We start from the raw sequence: 19,848 nt of genomic DNA, 5'->3' as shown, positions 1-19,848 counted from the left end.
ATAATACCACTCATACTAAGATGATGGTTTCACTAGTGGTAAAAGCTCCCCTGAAGATGAAGCCCCAATAGCAGATGGATTTCTACTCTCTGATTTTAATTAGATCCATCAATCTTGCATCTTCTCTGAGCAAATGAACTGACACGTTAATAATACAGCTTAAGGGTGTTTTCTAATGAGAATTTAAACTGATACACTATCAACCAATGCCATCCATTCTGGGCTGTGCAGGAGGCTGTCCCTCCTGATGTTTTGCATAGATGTGTATTTTGGACTGAGACACAAGCCTCTAATGAGAAGTACTGGGTTTGCTTTATTGGGCCTGACAAGATAACAGCACTAGAGGCTGGTTAGTATTTAAAGGTAAAGGTTGGGTGGAGAAGGGAGGGAGTGCTCACCTTTGCGTTGTGCATGGAGGACCAGAGGTGGCCACACACTGTCCCCAACACCTTGAGGAAAACCCTGTGGCTGGTGACAAGTGGGTGCCATTCTGTTCCCCCTGTCTAGGGCCAGGACCTTTGTGGCACAGCACTGAAGAATGATTTTCTAAGGTGAGTACCTTCTTTGCAGGTGGCAGCATCACTGAATTCTGGCACCTGCCACCGTGACAAGCGAGGTACAGAGGGTGCAACTTGTAGATAAATTATAAATTCATAAATTATTCCCAAAGTCAGGCCCTGGTCCTGATCCATACCTCTCTCTTCTGCTGCTCCTACTCTACAAACATATAACTAAAAAGGTTTAGTTTTTTTAAAAATGACAGGTTGTGCTGTTTAATACATGCCTTAGTCTAGTAGTCTCTTCCTCTTAAGACACATTTATTGTTCTAAATACAGAACTTATTTTGACTTGATGTATTACTATTTCTGTAGTTAAATTCCTTGCTAACTGTTGAATCACTTAAATAATGATATTTTCATACAACTTGTTAACTATCCTTTTACAAACTGAGGGAAAACTTTTACACTTACGTTTCAAGTTTGTCAGAGTTGAAAAAAAAACCCAAACAAAACCCAACAACTAAACATGAAACCAGTGCCAACTGTTATGATAAGGAAACAGAATTGTTGGGGCTTTGGATTTTTTTCTCCTTTAAGAGTAGCAATTCTAACACAGTCATTAACATAACTTGCATTAATGCAAATACTTGAAAGCAGCACAAGGTAGAAAATATACTTTCTGACAGAATCCCTAATGCTGTGGTTCAGCTGAGCATGTTGACTGAAAGCCACCAAAAACTTGAAGACTAATTTACAGTTCTCCTATTTGACAGGGCTTCATGCATTATTGCTGTTCTGTAATACATATACAGAACATTAAAAAAAAACAAAAAGTCTGCCTCTCAGCGATAAGATTTACTATCTGTCATGAAACTGAGAAGGATTCCAGACTAAAGATGGAAAACTAGAGAAAATATGCAAGATTTATGAAGAAAAAAACCACTGCTTCATTGCATTTATATAAACCCAAACCACACGGAGAAAAAGCTAAGACATAGAAATTGCCTATCACAGCTTGCTCATGTTAATCTTCAGAATGAAATTTTTCAGCATTTAGCAATGAGATGTACCATCCTTGAAGCCCACAAAATTTGGAAGAACTCCATACTTTTTCTCATGTTACTGCAATATATTCCTTTTATTTATTATTGTTTCATAGGAAGAATGTTACAATGTAGTGTTTGAAGCAGCATTTACTTGGCAGCAGAGGACAAAGGATGCATACAAACACAGGCAGAAAAACAACTTTATACATAACCTCATATTCAGAACAAAAATAAAACCACCAAATTCACTACTGATTTGTTTTTATACTTATGTTGGGAGTATTTTTAAAGATTCTTTGCCTAGAGAATTATGTAGCTTGATAAAAGCCAAGTACTTCACAGAGAACAGAATATAAAGCTATTTCCAATACTTCTTAGGAAGATAGGTCTGAGGTAGAAAGGTGGTCATGGCTTTCCTCTTCTGTAAAATGTGGAGTTTTTTCTTCTCAGAATAACTGCATTACATTTTAATTGGAGTCAGCATTTTCTCACCTTGACAATGTTGCTCCACTTGCTCAAGACTAATACTTAGTGCCTGAAAAGCTCTGTAGAAATGCTAAGTCCTAATCACCTTTGAGAGGTATGCACTATCATCCCCATTTTACAGATAGGAAAACAGAGGCAGAGTGGTTAAATAATTTGCCAAAGGGTTCAGAAAGAACTGGCACTGGTGTCAGCAGTAGAAGGTGGTCAACACTGTGCCTGAATCCTTGAGCATCAGCAGCTCAGGAGTAAATACTGTGGGTGCAGGACAGTCTGGCTGGCAAACTTCACAGAGCCACTAGAAATTCCTGACCTGCTCTTTTAATGTCCCCTAGCATTTTTTAGTAGCAGTAGAGAATTTTACAACTCTTTCAATACCATTTTAAGATAAGGTTTGTTTTTTTCCTTCAGTAATATTAAGAACAACACAACTTTGTTTCTCTTTACCTCACATGGAAGATATTGCATGCAGTTTTACCAATTAAAGGTATGTCCTAGAATTAAAGCGAGTGTCCATGCAGCATTATAAACTCTGTGAAGGCATTAAAATCTCTTACAATAATCTTTAAACTAGAGATCAGACAATCAGTGACATACTTTCCCACGATTATCCTTATCAAAAGTAATAAAATAAATAAATTATTTTAAAGATAAGGATGATCTTCAAGATTACAACGCCAAATGATAATATCCAAGTGCACTGCAGTTCTGGATAAAGTTCTGTTGCTGATAGTATTGGAAAGGGCTTTCTAATTGTCTCTTCATTTCCAAGAGGAAGACAAAATAAAGGGATCTCACAGAAATAAGCTTTACTTCACAAACTGTAAATTCCAAAACTTAAAGCAAGTTTGGCCCAGCAGGGAACAGCAAAGCTTTGTCTCTGAACAAAATTGGGAAGGATTATACTAACTTAGTTCTTACTAAAACCAACTTAAGCTATCATCTAAGTCCTCTTTTCAGCTATCTCCTGATTCAATGTAAAGTAAAGCTTAAAAAAATAATCCTCCAAATGGAGTGTTGGCTGGAAATAACAAAAATGAAGTTAAAAATACCACTTAGGTACATGAGGATGCTAATTATGACTTGAAATGAGAGTTTACTTTGTTTAATTGAATTAAAATACTGTATCTTCCACCTAATGATAACTGTTGTTAACAATATACAGTAACAATAATGCAGAATATGGGAACTTCATATGCCAATGCTGAAAACAATGCAAGGATATTCTGAAATCTGTTGTGGTCAGATGGTTAGCATACAAATAATCAGTACAGAATATTACATGTGTGAGAATATAACTAAGGGTAGTTTACAATGCAAAAGCAAAGAGCTGAAAGGAATGTATAAATGTAACGTTTTGCTCCAAACTCCTTATTCAGTTCTCTTTACGATTATCAAAAAGAACGTATATAAAGCCCCTGCCCCTTTTCCCCTGGCTGTATATTTATACAAATCAGTGACAAATATTCCACTGCTCATTAATTTACAGTTGCATAGAAAGGGAAGAAGGAAAAACCAAAAGATACTATAAAACAAGATCCTGGTCTTTGGGTGTTCAGTGTGGTACTGTTTCAAGTAGAACACGCGGTCGGGGCGCACGGCGTGTCCCGGGGTCCCGTGCAGGTTCTATGGGGGGAACGCGCGGCCGGCGGGTGCAGACAGGGCTGTGCTGCACGCCAGAAGCACTGCTGACATCCCAATCAACACCTCACATGGCCTGTTGGATGGGAAACAACATCAGAACCACGTGGTAGCACACAGAGAAACTTCCAACTCTGGGCTCAGGCAGCTCAGCGCTGTCACATCATCTTACAAAACCCCGAAATTTTAGAAATTTACACGTCTGAAACTCAGCAAATAACTGTGGCATGTAGTTAAAAGAAATCTAAGTTTACAATATTGCAGTGTTTTCAGTCCTTGTTGAAGGGGTTGCCTGTTTAGCACAGACAGCTTAATCTAATGCTTAAGGTGCTGTGTGGCTCCTGGTCCTTGTGCAGTGGTGCCCACATTCCTGAAAGCGGAGCCATGGGCACCTGGGCACACGGATGTCTTTGCAAGAACCAGCTTTTATCTTGCAAACTCATGCTGCCTTGAACCTAATTGGCACAAATAAATGCAAGCTGGTTCCATCTGGATAGCAATGCAGACCTATAGAACCATAATACCTGTGCCAGTGCCTGACCTAGTAGACATTTTCTACTACCTGTGATATTCTGAAACCTGGCCCTTCTGTTGTGCATCATTCTAGCTTCCAAAGGGACCTCTAGGGAAAAACATAGGCAAAAACCACCCCAGCCCCTTTGCTTTAATGGAAATTTTACTGGCTTTACTTTGTTTCCAATGCCTATGCAAGTACAAAACATGTCTCATACCTGTGGTCTACCAGCGAAACTTGCTGTGAATAGAAATAAAAAAGGTTAGAAATGTACACAATTCTGCATCTTGACAGTTTAAAAACAAAGTTATTATCAGGAAAATACATACTACAGAAGAACAAAAATACTTATTTTTAAAAGACTAAACTTTTAACTAGAAATGTGTTGTAATGATTTAATTCTTCACAAACTTAACAAATTTATAGCATTATAATGATATAGTTAATATTATTTCATTTTCACTGTTTGCAGCCATAGAAACCACTGAATGATGCACTACAGTATTATCTGTTTAAAATGCACTGCTCTGGACATCACTCAGATGCACAGACAAGGCTTCTGCACAGTATTGTACATCTGCCTACTTCTGAGGACCAATTACATAAATAAGGAAAGAAAAATGGGCATTATATCCATGATCAGTGGATCAGAAGGACAAAAAAAAAACCCAAACAAACCAACAAACCACAAAACAACAAAATCCGCCATTAAAAGCATTGCTGGCCTTACTATATGAATAATTGCTCCACAAAGGATATTTTACATAAATAGACAGACTGATTTCAAGATGAATTATAAGCCAAAATTCATAAAAACAAATAAAGCATGTAAGACATCTCTCTCTGTTAAACAGTCAAAATGGGATAAAAAAATTATCTGCATAATGCTCAGATGCTAGTAACTCCTTGATGAAAACTGTGGCTGTGGCAGAAGAGACAAGTAAAACTGAGGTTGCAAAGGAGGCCTTTTACTTTTTTACTCCTTTTTTTTTTTTTTTTTTTAATAATTGGAAATGAGGTGTTACATATGAAGGCTGTTTTGATAAAATTGAGCTTGGATATAACAGAGGCTAAGGATGTTATTAATTAAGGTTATTCTTTAAGGAATACTGTGATGCCTAGAAAGTCTGTGGAATCCACATAATTTAAAGTTCTACAAAACAGATTTAACAATTGTCTGGCCAGGAAGACAGATCCCTCTCAAATGGCCACAGGAAAAGATGATGGACTTAGATGGTCTGTCGTGGTCTTCCTTATCAAAACTCAGAGATTAACACACTTTGTTGGGAAGGCCAGACTAATACTCCTCATTCCAGGCTTCTAAAACATTTAAGATATGAATCTGACAATCAAAAAGATTTACTCCCAAGTAAGAGATGTTACAGAATGACTGAATGAGAGCAAACATAAGTAGTACCTACTAACTGGGGGAAGGTGGTTTAGCCTGACAAAAGGGAAAAATCCCATGAGATTTGGAACTGTGCCTTCTTTTAATCTTAAATGCTCAGATAGACTTCACAATATGAAGGGGCCATGGCTTTCATTAGCAGTATTCTCCTGTCTCATTCAAGATGCTTGTTCACAGAATCAGAAAATTTTTTTCTGTTTTCCAGTCATGGAGAACAGCCATCATTACCAAGCTTATCCTGACACAATGCAATTTGCTTTACATTCATTTGGGCCAAATGACCATGTCACTGTACAGTCACATAGCGAGACAGGAATTCGAAAAACCAAGAACAAATGCTTGAGTTGCATTTTATACTGATTTGTATACACAAACACACACACACACACACTCTCGAGGTGTGCTGAGCAGCTCCACTAGCTGTTGACTTCAAATGAGATGCTCCTTAGAATCAAATACTTAGTTTTCAGAACAAGGTGCTCTGAATCGTTGAACTCATCAAAAATCAAAAAGGACAGCTGAAACAAGACCTTTTTTGCTAGAACCTAATTTGTTTTTTCAAAACATGCAAGTTGCATCTTCTGTGATGCAGCTTGTCACAGCCAAACAATGTATATTCAAGAGATAAAAGGGGTATTTTAACAGGGTTCACAGAATTTACAAAAGAGCACAGAGTTGAGTCTTGATGCTTCCAAAAGGACTGGGCATAAACAGCCACTCTCTGACTTCTGCCTTTTAAAACTGACCATTATTATTACATTTCATTTGAAACTTTCAACAGTTTTGAGAATATATCAAAGTTTGCATTACTGTTTTTCTAAGATTAAAGAGTGGAAATATATATATATATATATATATATATAGAGAGAGAGAGAGAGAGAGAGAGAGAGAGAGATGTGTATATGTAAAAATGTATTTTACAAACCCCACCAAAATACATGAGACAGTTCCTCACTTTTGCTAGTGCAGTGACACTGGAAGGAGGAGGATCAGTGGAAATGTATGTTAGCTGATACAAGACATGCATAGGAACAAGCTGGTTTTCCTTTTGATTTCTCTTTAATAGACACTAAATAAAATATCAACTTCCAATGCATTTAAGCAGGGAAAGTTGTTACGTGCTGCATTCAGAGATTTCCTCTAGTCTATTTAATAGTTCAGTAATTAGTCTAAGGACTAATTGTCTAAGGACTATTTTTTCAATCTTTATTACAAAAACTGCATTCAGAAATTCTGAATCTACATCACTCAAGTTCTACAAAAGGTTTTTATCAGCAGCTAGTGAGATTCTAGATGTCTCTCCCCTTATGTGGGCACTGCTGAAAATTCCACATTGAGGCTTTTCTTATAGTGAATTGCTTCCACTTAAAACAAGAATATTTATCTACCTTCACAAATAATGTCTAGTGAGGAATTTTAAGGGACAGAATTATGTAGCTTGCAAATCTACACAAGAAATCCCCTCAGAAATATTTATTTTCCTAGTTAACATCACAGGAATAATTATTTTTCTTCAAAAGACCATATTTTCTTCAATATGATTCTCAGAGATATATTTTGTTAAACTTACAGCAGCAAGCTGGAAATGTGTTGTTGATTTGCTCCATAACATCTGTTAGATCTGTGTTGGTATCATGAGGTGGAACTAACAAGTCATCTGCAGATATGACAACAAACAAATTAATTTTGTAACAAGAGGATAAAAAAAAAAAAAAAAAAACAACATTCCAAAAGGCATTCTTAGCCAACCTTCCAGTTAATGACACCTTTATATTTCAAGGGAAAATAGTACCTGAAGCCTTAGCAATGTGCACAAACTATCATTAATAATTGCCAGCCTTGGGAGAGGACGTGCAAGTTACATTATTGATTTGCAGTCAAACTCATTTCTCTTTTATTAAAACTTAAACATTGCATCCAGGATTTAACTAGAAGTTGCCAGCAAGGAACAGTATATAAAAATTTACAGTTAAAACAAATAAAATAACAAGATGAGGGAAAGAAACCCAGTAGAAATTCTGTTCCAATTGCAGATGATTTGTCATGTAAATTTCAGAGTGAATACACATTCTTTCTCTGAAAAAATCCCAACATTTATCTTTTAGATGGTCTTTATGCAATATGTACCAGCCATTTCAGTAGTGCTAAAATCCTCCTTACCATCTCTTTGAAAAATGATGCTTAAAATTAGCCAAGAGAATGGTTAGGGAACATAACTGGCTGTGTTGTTGGCAGTTTTATTTGACAGCATCTTTCATACTGCATCTTTTCACTGCATGCAATCAGACTCAATGCAGCTCCATGTTTTTCCAGATAAAGTAAAAAAACATACATTAATGCTGAATGAAAAAATGTTCAGTATGTAAGAGAATATTTTTCCTGTTTTCTACAGGAACAAAATAATATTTAATCTATAACACAAGGCTTAAAAACAAAAACAGGGGGGAACTTGTACCTAAAATAATTTGAAAAAAATATTTTCCCTTTTCCCCTTCTTTTGACCATGCAATGATCCATAGTTATTTCTGCTAACTCCTGGTGAAATTAATGAGTTCTGATACCAAAGAATTTAAAATAATCTTTCAAAAGAGAAATCCCTTTATGTGCAGAGTCTGTACCCATAAATATTGAATTATTGCTAAAGATGTGGACCTTTTGGGAGTGGGAACATCAAAATACCAGGATAAGCAGAGGTTACAAAAGAATTTTTAAAGCAGACAGCTAGTGTAGATGACATGATTTGGACATTTGGTCCTGTATCTGACAGATTCCTTGGGTCCATGTGTGTACTGTAGGACAAATATCTCAGGACCACTGGTTCCTCTTTTAGTGAGGATGGATTTGCCTAGTAAATTCACTTGGTCAGAATAGATGGAACCAAGGAGTCTATTGACAAAAGTCTGTAATGCAGAACCACATGAGTTCTTAGGATACCGCAGCTCTTCCCAAGTGTGAGGAAGCAACAGCTCCAGCTGCACTCAGCAGAGGCATCGCAAAGATCCACTCCTCTTGATTTACAAATCTTTCCAGAAGTGCCAACACACCTATCCAGTAATCACCTCTGTCCTCATGAGCACATATCTGAGGAGAACACCCACCTGTCTGATGGAACTGTGAGCTTGTGTCCTGCTCCAGAGGGAAGCCCAGGGCTGAGTGCTGGGGCGAGGCACAGGGGGAGGTGCCATTGACCCGGGAGTCTGACTCGGGCTACAAGACAAGAAGACACAAATTTATGTTACTTGTATCCATGTAATTTAATTGTGGGCTTGTATGCAGCCATCTTGTTCCTTTCCTTTTTTATGTCCTCTTTCTTGTTTGTTCTCCAAACTATTGAAATTTGGCTTAGGTTCATACAACCAATGAGGAGTAAAAAAAAAAAAAAAGCCAAACCAAGAACTTGTTAAAAAAAATTTAGACTTAAGAACAGCTCTTACAGACTCCAGTTGATGGCCTTGTTAAAAATAATGTTCTGTTGCATCACAAAAACACAATGTAATGTACAACACACAGTATGCCAAGGTTCCCAGTCCAGCTCTGCAGAAAGACTACACAATGGGATTATTTGGGTTGTGTTTATCTGCATGGGTATATACACACATATAAACACACAAACAGGACATTCAGCTAGGGGGCCATAAAAAGCTTTGCAAGGATGACTAAGCATGCTTAGAAAAAACTGTTCAACTACTAACAGATCTGTAGAACTCCAGAATCAAGTGAACACTCAAGATAGATCCAAAACAAATTCATTAAATCTAAAAAGTGCTACCCAGCCATCACTCCTGCTAATGCTGATTGTCAACCATGTGAAAGACACCAAATTTGCAAGAATTTATACTATTTGTATTATCCAAACTCCTGAAAATTATAAGAAATAACTTATATACTTTGAAAATAAGCTTTTCTGGACTCTTAAATTCACTTGAAGAATCACTGAAATCATTTAGCTGTAACCATGTGTGTATTTGAGATTACATTTAAGTATACATATATGGACAGAAAATAAGAAAAGGCAGCTTAGAAATATTGGAAGGGACCTTATTCAGGCATTTTTCCCTTCTTTTCCTTCCTTCTTTTAAAAATTGCTTCTAGGAAAATACTAGCAATACAGTATTTGAGCTCCAGAAGTGATTGTTCTGAAAAAGAAGAAAAAGTGAAATAATATTTACATCTGATGTAGATGCAGCTGAAATTGTTGCTGCTATCACTTATCTTTTTGACTGCAAATCATGAAATTACTTCTGAACAGCTTAAGGAGCAGGTTCTTTAAATCTATCAAAAGGAGATAGTGAAGTAATACAAAAGATCATTGCTTTCATGGTCTTTTTGAAATTGAGCAAGTACCTAGAACAGCTATGAGACGATGCAGAGTTAGAATATAGGCTGTTAATTTGTGCACAAGTTTGCTCCTTTGCACTTCACAGCCTTAACTAAAATACTCAAATTCTTGAGATAGCTTCCAACTTATCAAAAACAATCTTCAGTAAAACTCCTCTAAATCTCATCACTTTCAGCATGACAATACTAAAGGCAAGATTTGACTAAAAGAATAAACCAAAAAATATTAGTCTGTATAGGATACAAAGAAAAATGGACGTGTTTTCAAGCCAGAGAAGGATTTTACTGTCAAGACACTTCTATGAACAGTGAATTACTATCAGATAGTTAAGTAATTTGCTGCTCAGTACCTGGCTTCAATCCAGCTAAAGAATCTAAGTAATGAGTGTGGTGATTTTAAATCAGAGAAGACTGGGATAATTTGACCCAGGCAATTCTGTATTGCCAGGAACCACTGTCCAAAATGTTAGAGCTGTAATGGCAAAGAGAGGAAGCAAATTCTTCAAAGAGTCCCTTCAATACAGAACAAGAAAACTAACTCCAGCAGCAGAGTCATTGTTTGCCCACCCCACAAACAGATGAACAGAGAATGCAAAATGCAAAGTTGCACCTGGAGTAAATCTCTGCCTCTGGCCCTGTTCAAGCAGCAACTATGAATAAATTGTGCACAGATGAATGAGAAGATCTGTGCTGGACATATAAAACTGCAGCACAGCAACATATAGGCTCAGTCAAGGATAGCAAGGCTCTGTAAAGTCAACAGTTCATGTTGATAGACAAACTAAATGCCTACAGACTCAGGTGATGAGTTAGTCAAGGTACCACTTAGTAGTTCTATTGTATGTGATGAAAGAGCACAAGGACCATCAGTGGATAAACTGAGAGGAAACAAAACACACTTGGAATGAGTTACATTGATGTACCATATATTGGTGCAGCAGTCAGAGTGAAATATTGCAGCTGGATTTAAAAACAAGTCAAAACCCACACAACCACTATCTCCTAATCAGATGGCAGCACCTGATTACATCATTTTCATTTAAATATACTGATAAATGTTTCACTGCATAGGTCCAGGGGCTGCAATGAAAAGAAAAGCTTAAACAAACCAAACTCTTCTCCTAAATTAAGGACAATATTGTTAGGCAGCTGAAGAGTGGGGTTTAGAGCAGAAAGGGAAGGTTTCTGGTAGTAGTATAATTGCCTTAATATAATAATCAGATACTGAGAAATGTTAAATGCAAACCAGTTGAGGATATAGGTATATCAGCATGTATTTACATGATTTAACAATTCTACTGTTAGAGAACTTGAGAAAAACAGCAGTAGAAAAACACATTCTATTTGACTCCAATTATATAACATCTACAAATTAAGAGCACTTCCAGTATCATGAAATTCATGTATTCTTATTTGAAACAACTCAGCAGACAGCCCTTAAGCCAGAAACCAAAAGCAAATAGCTCTAGATGTTATTATACAATTGCTGCCTCTTCTTGAAAGAAACAAAAGCAGGGATACTTAGCATGCCTCTGTAGGAATGAGGGAGAGATTTTCAACTCCAGTCTGGGGGAGTTTTCAAACTTCTTTTTAGGTAAAACCAAGCAAAGATATGAAGGGACAAATAAGTCCTTCTCCAGAAAACTCTGAAATTGTGGTTTTGCTTCTGTATTACAGCAGTTTTTAATGCACTTCAAAGGAGATATTTGTTTCAACCAATTTTAATATACAGTGCCTTATTTCACTATGCCTCCTCCTGGTGTCTTTCCCAAAGAAGAGTCTGAAGTGCTCTGTGGCTAATGGACAGCTAAGACATACCTGCTCTTTCCTTGACTTCTGCTGCTTTTGGTAAAAAACAAACTAAACCTCAGTGTCCCCAATCTGAATCACAAGAAACTCCAAAAATGCCAATTTTACTACCACATTCATTACACATGTTTCTTCTTGCTTCAGAATTTTTCTCCCAGCTACAAAAGAAACAAACTCTCCTGCACTCTTCTGATAAAGCTCCTCTGCTTTCAGCTGGAGAGGGAGTTGCAGCCCCTATTTACTCTCTGTCTGATCACACAGCTGTTGACAGATGAATTTAGCTCCCACTAACTTCAATATCAAATCCAATATGAAACCTCTTTTCAGCAGCTCAGAGAAAACTGAGAAAAATCCAAACAAACTTTAAATGCCCTTCATAATAGATCTCACTTTGACTTTGCAAATGCACTATCTGTAAAGGCTGAAGAAAGAAAAATGAGAACGGATTCTTTGTTTTTTCTCTGTCTGATTAACATGTTGGTACCAAAGCTGTCACATGCCAGTCCTGTTTCACCTTCCTCTTTGGCACCCTAATCAATCAGGCACACAAAAATGACAACATTCTGTGACAGCTACCAATCCTTTGGGCTTGCTAAAATAAAAATAGTATGGTAACCTCAGAATTGTGACCTGAAGCAGACAAATGTGCAGTGAGGATGCATGCATTTTTCTGCTAAAGTGCTCTCTGAAGAATGTCCTAGAATGCTCTCATCTAGATTAAGCAGTTACTACATGAAAGTTTCTAAATTTCATTAACTCTCTGCCCCTATATCTGTGTGTAGACAGACTCACTCCAATCTTTTACAGAAAAAAAACCCTCAGTCCCTATTTTACACTCAGTAGTATAAAACACCAGTCAGGAGGCTAGTGGAGAAGAGAAATGGGGAGACTTGCTGTTGATAGAATAGACAAACAGAGATGGTATGAAATTCCAGCCATGGCAAAAATACTGCTGCAAGACAGTTTTGTCCTTTAATACTAGCAATTATACTGTTGTTATATATTTTGAGATTGGGACTTATGAGCATCTTTCTTGCAAATCATCCATCTCATTAATAAGAAAAGGTATTCCTTTTATCCACTAAAAGCCAAAGAAACATATAAATATAAAAAGGCTTTCAATAAATGTCTTCCCCAAGCAGTAAAAGAGATAAAGGCTTTTCCAAAAGGTAGTGGCCAAGCTGATGGAACAACAAACATGCTGAAGAGTGGCCATTTTTTTCAGAAAGGGGGCAGTAATGGAAATCAGTGCTGCTTCATAATTCTGTTAATGTCAAAATAAATTTCAAAAAATATTATTAAAAATTCAAATTATTTATAATTTCTGAATCCCTATCAGGGGAGTAGCTTCAACATTCTGGAAACAGCTTGCAAAACATCCAGCAAAGTATGTAATAATTTGCATAGAAAGGCATATTGAAAAGCCACAGATATGTTATGAAAGACATTCTCATATACTTGACTTTGTATGAGACACTTTATTAAATGACAGAGGAGAAACAAAGACCTTAGGAAATAATACTTGGAGCAATCAGAAGCATGGCGTGACTCCCACAGAGACAGGACAATGTGGACAGAAAGCAAAAGATCAACAGTATACAGTAAATGAGGTGTAAACAGTCAGAAATATTAAAGGAGGTCACCTCTATTCTACTTTACCCTATCTGAACCCAAAAGCTGAAGAATGCCTAGAAAATTCCAAAAGCAGAACTGATAAAAAAGAATTACTGTCCCTTCTTCCACCCATTTTATCACAACAAAAATGTTTACTCTAAAGGTGTTACTAACAATGGCATAAGGATTCCAAAAAGATTACAAAATTGTGAGATCATCCTCAGCTCAATAGGGGGAAAAAAAGGGTTTTAAGGGGTGAACAAGTTTCTGCTCTGAGCATTAAGCTGCAAGTGACCATGGGTTTGGCAGAACTTCTGTGTTCTGTTCAATCACATTTCTTTGCAGATTTTAAATACTTCTCTACAAGACCAAGTATTGGCCAAATATCCCAAGATCCTTTATAAATTATTATTAACAGTGTACCAGTTGCTATCTCCCCTGTGAAATATTACAGCTACTCAAATACTGATTAAAATGCTAGAATAACAGTAGCAACAAAATTTACTTTGCTAGAGGGGTAGGAAAGTAATTGGAACAGATGTATCTTAATCCTATTCAGCCAAAACTGCCTAGAAAAAATGACAAAGTCAGCCAGTGAAACAAACAGCAAATACCTTAATCTCTGTAATGAGAGTATCATCTACAGCAGGAACTTAGGCCATTTTAATACCTGGTTTATGTAGCCTGTTTCTTGGCTTAGTTAAATCCTCTACTACACACAGCCAGTCATCTGACTCATGGAAACCCTTGTCTCATTGTACTCTGACCCAAATGAAAGGATTAATTAGAAGAAAACATTCATACAAATTTATCTTCATTACTCAAGCTTCCTCACATGATATAGTACAAACTACCATCTCTAACAACACCTGGTATATGCTGCTCCTGTTATTTCTAGAAGCCAGGTGTGCACATGCTGGCTTCCAAAGCAATCGGCATTCCTTCTGCCAACAAGGAAACCTTCAATCTCCAGCTACCAGTACTTGCTAAAAAGATCTTACCTCCAGCATTTACTTGTGTCAAAGACCTCTTGGCTGTAGTTTATTGGTCTAAATATGCTGCTCAAGAGGAACAGGATTTTTAATGTAATTAATTGCTCCTTTGTCTTTCAGACATGTATCTTTGGCCATCTGTCTCTGGCATGCAGAGAGAGAGGTCTGAGTGACTAACTGTGACAACAAATAAACATATAAGTTAAGGAAAGCATCTGGTAAAACTGAAGTCAAACATGGGATCGTGGCTGGCATCATTACTTGGAGTAGGATATATATTTTCTTCCCACGCTTTTTAATTAATGAAAAGCTATTGCTCTTGTTTGTGTTATTCTCAGTGTTTCCTAAGTTCCCATGATCACTCCAGCACTTGCAATCATTTTCTGCTCATTTGACACTAACTATGAGTTATACTAGAGGGTAAGAAAAAATATCTCGTTAGAAATGATTGATTGCAACAGACCAAGAGTGCATGGTGAAAATACCTGCAGTAAAATGTCAAAGCCTTTGCTCCCCCAAGAAATCCACAGTGTAGGTACCACATGGGGCACGGTGTACAAGTACCTGCTCCAGCAGCTGCCGTAGCCGGTGAAGCTGGGACTCCAGCTGCTTATTGTGATCTTCCAGAATCTGCATCCTCGCCTCCAGGCGGCCTTTGTGCTGCCTCAGGAGCTTAGCTTCAGCAATGAGCTCGGCATCTTCAGAAGCATGCTGAGGTGACACAACCGAGTCAGGGGGCGACGCAAGAGGGTTTATTCCTCTCCGGAGATGTTGCTCCTTTAGCTGCTCATACTCTATCTGCAGACACCTGGGATATTGAAAAGTGGAGGAGAATGATGACTTCTTTGATCAAACCATGTTACCCTCTCCCACCAATAACACAAATAGCTCAAAGACATTGTGGGGGTGTTGAAAATAATGGCAGTGAAGTAAAAGTGAAACTAATTTATTTCTTCACAGACACCTCCCTCTTCTATCTAACAGAGCCAGGCTACGCACAACTATGCCTTGATTATGGATTGTTTGTTTCTTTGCTAAAATAATGACTTCTAGGTCTTTCTCATCTTTAACACAGTACATGCATGGCTCAAACAATAACAAAATGGCAATTCAGACACCAGTAGGAAGATAATGAGACCTTTGCTCTTCCTCAAGGTCAGCAATGATACGCTCCAACTCTCCCCGCTCTTCCTTCTCCACTGACTTGAGTATCTGTGCAGGACTCTGTGGCTGACTCACAGGTGACTCTCCTCCCAGAGTCTGACAGTACTGCTGGATAAGGGCATGCTCATCCTCTCTGAAACAACAAAACAACACTGATAAACACAGAGCAACAAAACATTTATTACTTGAGCAAACATCTCTATCAAGCTGAGAGATTTTCTTTGTTTATGGAAAAGGACTAAGCGAGATGAAATTAAGCCTAAAAAACATCCTGAAAGGAAACTATATAAACATACAATGCATGGGGAAAAATGATTAATCTGTAGTAAAGGATCAGCTTAATTTAATCTATGCATAAAGAACAAATGATGCTAGTGGTTTGAAAAGAAAGAGTGAAAACAAGAATCAGCGATTTGAAAAGAAAGTAGTCAAATCAGCAAAGATGACTGATTTAAAATGCCTTAAAAATAAATAAAACAAACAAGCATCTTCTAGATACATTTTTTAACAATAGGTGACATTTTTGAAATTTTTAAGAAATAATTTTGGTTTGCTTAATTTACCTAATGAAATTAGAGAAAAAAAAAAAGTCCCATTTAAATTAGCAAAAAAAAGTTCCATTTTTCTCCCCCTATATTGATACTCACATACAATACCTTGAAATTCTGCATTGGTAATAGTTTCCCTTATTAGAGATTCAGGGACAGAAATAAACTATAACACTGTCCTCCTCCTGACTCACATGAAATTACTTTCTGGTAAGGAGATACAGAAGTCCTGACACTTTCAATTATGCTTTAATACCCAAGTGAATTTGGTTTTGTATAGATGTGCCTTACTTTCCAAGTTGCTGGCTTTTCTCCATAAATAAAGTCAGATGGATAGAAAGTGAAAGGTATCACATCTTAAAACCAGTTTGCTTGCTTGGTTACTCAAGAATGAATCAACAACAGAAAAACATATACTGTTCATTTTTTAAGAGAGAAATTGCTGCAGCAGTATAAATGCTGAAGAAAACCCTCCTTAAATGATCTCCTTTAATTGACTAGAAACAAGATACTGCACACCTTATGATACCATGAAATATTGGTACAAACTTTACCCTAGGGATCTCCTACAGTTAAAACATCATCAGAGCAGAGTGACACACACACACACACAGGCAGTATATACACATATTCAGATATTATTTAGAAAAGAGACTTTTCCACATTAAAAATATTTTGTGTGCTAATTTTTTCCCCCTACTGTTGGAGGAAATTTTGGAGCTGAAAATTCTGCTGTCCACCAGTTATGGAATGAAAAGTATCCTCAAGGACTGCCTTTGAAAGCACATGCAAAAAAAATCAGAAGATCATTATATGCAAAGTCTTTCTTTTCAAAATTAAAGTGTAATGGAGATTTTCAGGAGGCTTTTAAAAATTTCCTGTCAGGCAATTTAACATCTTTCATCACAGAATTTCCAGATGTACCTTCTCATTTGAATGAACAGTAAAACCAGTTATTTAGAAAAGTATACCCTGGAAGAAACAGCAGTCATTTCTGTGGTGAGAAATAGCCTATAAATAAATGCATGTACAAGTAAAACCCATTAGATATCTTATGGGCCATGCATATGGATTGGAGGGTTCCTCAGAAATAAGTTCAAACTCTTGGGACTAAATGAGAAAATGCACGTGACAGGAACAGACAAGAGTTGCATAAATACTGTTTGTGTAAAGAAAAACCTTACTTTATCCTGTTAAACTAAGATTTTTTTGTTAGCTTAGTAAATCAATATCAATTTAAAAGCATCATCAGTATTAGAAGCAAGGCAAAATAGCCAAAGATTTAAAAAATCCTGATTCCTGGTGTGTCTCTCTTGGAAAAGTACTGCTACATTTAGCAAAATAATTTGGTTCTTTGTAGTACTGCCTAAGACAAAATTTGTACTGATGACTGATCTCATGGTAGAAGAGTACCAAATTATTTCTTCCCAAGGATAACTATTCACTATCTACCCAAAGCTATCATGTGGCTTCAACTTTCCATTCATTGAGACTTGAAAATTTAGACACCTGCAAAGAAATGTACATCAAGTGTCATTGTGCCTGCTGGAAAAAATCCAAACAAGAAAAATTATGTCCTGTGCCAGTTCTGTCCACTGATGAAAAACCTAATTATTGAGTTTTGCTTTTAAAAATGAGTAGCAAGTTTAAAGAAAATAATGTGCATTCACTTATTTCTTAGCTGTCTTGGCTGTTGTCAGTACTACATCCGTGAGAAGAAATGATAATATGGATCTTCTGTGCAACTGAATAAATTTAATTAATTTTTCATTAATACACATATATACAGAGAAAGAATGAGTTAAATGTAATTGGAGTTTCATGTGCATTTACGTCCTTAAAAAAAAATAACATCCAAGAGTGCTAGCTGAAAAAGAAAGAAACAGCTCAGTGTTCCTTTCCCCCCTGCTTATCTACAAAACAAAACAAAACCTTTAATTGCTTTATCTTCTTCACTGCTTGAGTGATCTCAGGGAAATTCATAATCACAGTTGTTTTTCATTACTACTTCATGTCTACTTAAAATGAAAACAAAGGCCAGTGCAGTTAATGGAGTTTGGATCAGGTCCCAATGTGATAATTAAAACATCATTGTACTTCTATACCCTTTAGTCATCCTGACAAAAATACCCTAACCCTTTTAACAAATTTTTTGCTGAAGTGATGTAATCCCTCTGAGGGCTTCCAACAGCCTGCAAAACGTGCAGAGTACCCTGTGACTGAAATGGCCACAGCGAGCCAAGAGTGACAGCAATTCAATGTCACACCTTGGGTGAGCACAAAAACAGAGTTAAAGCAGGCAGGTGACAGAACACACCTTTATCATCCAGGCTTCAAAACACTGCTTACATGTGAATTTAAGCAATACTGTGTGACTGCACATACAGCCTTCTTTTGTGCAAGGGTGTTGATGATGTCAGGAAACGTTCACTTGATCTAGTTTAGTCTGGTGTTTTTAATTAGGCGTCAAAAACCTCCTCTCAATGTTTAGAAATGGTGAAACAGTTTATAAACCAAATTTAGGACACCTAAACTGGATATTTTTAAAAATAAGACTCTGTAAAGCGGGATTTAATATATTTATTGGAATTTGTTAAATCTGAGATTCTGTCAAGATTTCTCCATTAGGTATCACCTCAATTTATAATAAAACCTATAAAGGCTTTCAAAAAAGAGTTTACATGGTGAATGCTTACATACTTTTGACTGTATTGCGATCCAGTAAACAGCTAAATACAGGTAATTTTATATTTTGGTCTCAAAGTTACTCAGTCTAGAAAAAACTTTCTTTCCCTTCTCTCCCACTGGTAGCCTCAGAAAGCCTACTGGAGATGCTGTGAATATTGATTGCTCTTATTTTAGGCACCACACGTTGCAACTGACAGCAGTCTTTTTTCACAGGGACTTGATAAAGGAAGTCTTCTGAAACAGAAGTGTATTTTTACCATGTGTTCTACCTTTGGTCTGTCTTGCAAAATTACTAGTTTGAAAAAACTCAACCTTGAACCTGCACCAACAAACCTCATGACCATAATTAGGATAGATTCATTAGTAGCACAGGAGTCCCAGGACAGGGCTTCAAATGACCTACAACATAAGGTCATTGTTCTATGCCAGGCAAATACTTTCATTTTGAGAATCTGGGACATTCTTCTGCAGAAGTGGTAGGAGATGATGATCAGCAATCAAAATAAAAGCAGCATGTAAAATTTAATTGCTTATTCTTTCTTGGTGGTTATTTTATTGAATACCCTGTGTGCTTTGAGAAACAACTAGAAGTACACAAAGTCCTTCGACAGCAGAGGCTGCAGTTCCTATTCTGCATTTCACCACAGTAAAAAGCAGCAGACATGACATCCCAGAAGGTCAGACTTGAAAGAAGTACATCTCAGAGGAGAAGAACACCCCAACAAAGAAGCCCAGGGTAAACAGCCTTTGAAGTATCCTATTCTCTTTGTGGGCATATATTTTCAAGATGTCTCTTCCAAAACATGCATCGTGCACAGAAGAAGCAAGACGCAAATCAAGCTGCATATAACCTCGCTTTTATTTGACTATGCCATAGAAAGAATATTCAGATTTCATGACCATCACTTTTCATCAGTGCATGGCTTTATCTGATTAAGAAAACTCAGCTAAACTGCATTTAAGATAGGAAGATGTGTCTATTTGTGAACTTACTTCATTGACAATTTTCATTTTTGCTGTAGCTCTCATACTAAGCATCATGCATTCTAGTCCAAATAAAGTGCACCTTGACCTACTGATGCTATGAGACATACTAGAATAAG

At 36.9% G+C, this 19,848-nt stretch overlaps 1 protein-coding gene across 5 annotated transcripts in view; it reads right to left on the bottom strand.

Annotated features, from left to right (window-relative positions):
• Nucleotides 1-1,619: 1,619 nt before the first annotated feature.
• Nucleotides 1,620-19,848, bottom strand: part of UTRN (utrophin) — a 329,881-nt gene continuing 311,652 nt past the window's right edge. For all 5 annotated transcript variants that reach the window (XM_056488825.1, XM_056488823.1, XM_056488826.1 and 2 more), the window contains 6 exons: nucleotides 15,484-15,642; nucleotides 14,910-15,153; nucleotides 8,691-8,799; nucleotides 7,163-7,249; nucleotides 4,402-4,424; nucleotides 1,620-3,746 (listed from right to left, as the gene is read on the bottom strand). In XM_056488825.1, the coding sequence (XP_056344800.1) occupies nucleotides 3,738-3,746; nucleotides 4,402-4,424; nucleotides 7,163-7,249; nucleotides 8,691-8,799; nucleotides 14,910-15,153; nucleotides 15,484-15,642 (631 nt within the window). In that variant the 3' untranslated portion in view covers nucleotides 1,620-3,737. The remainder of the gene's footprint in view (nucleotides 3,747-4,401; nucleotides 4,425-7,162; nucleotides 7,250-8,690; nucleotides 8,800-14,909; nucleotides 15,154-15,483; nucleotides 15,643-19,848) is intronic.

Source organism: Oenanthe melanoleuca, chromosome 3, assembly GCF_029582105.1.
Source record: "Oenanthe melanoleuca isolate GR-GAL-2019-014 chromosome 3, OMel1.0, whole genome shotgun sequence".
NCBI lineage: Eukaryota > Metazoa > Chordata > Aves > Passeriformes > Muscicapidae > Oenanthe > Oenanthe melanoleuca.
The sequence above is the reverse complement of the archived record's forward strand: the minus strand, read 5'-3'. Positions and strand labels throughout refer to the sequence as shown.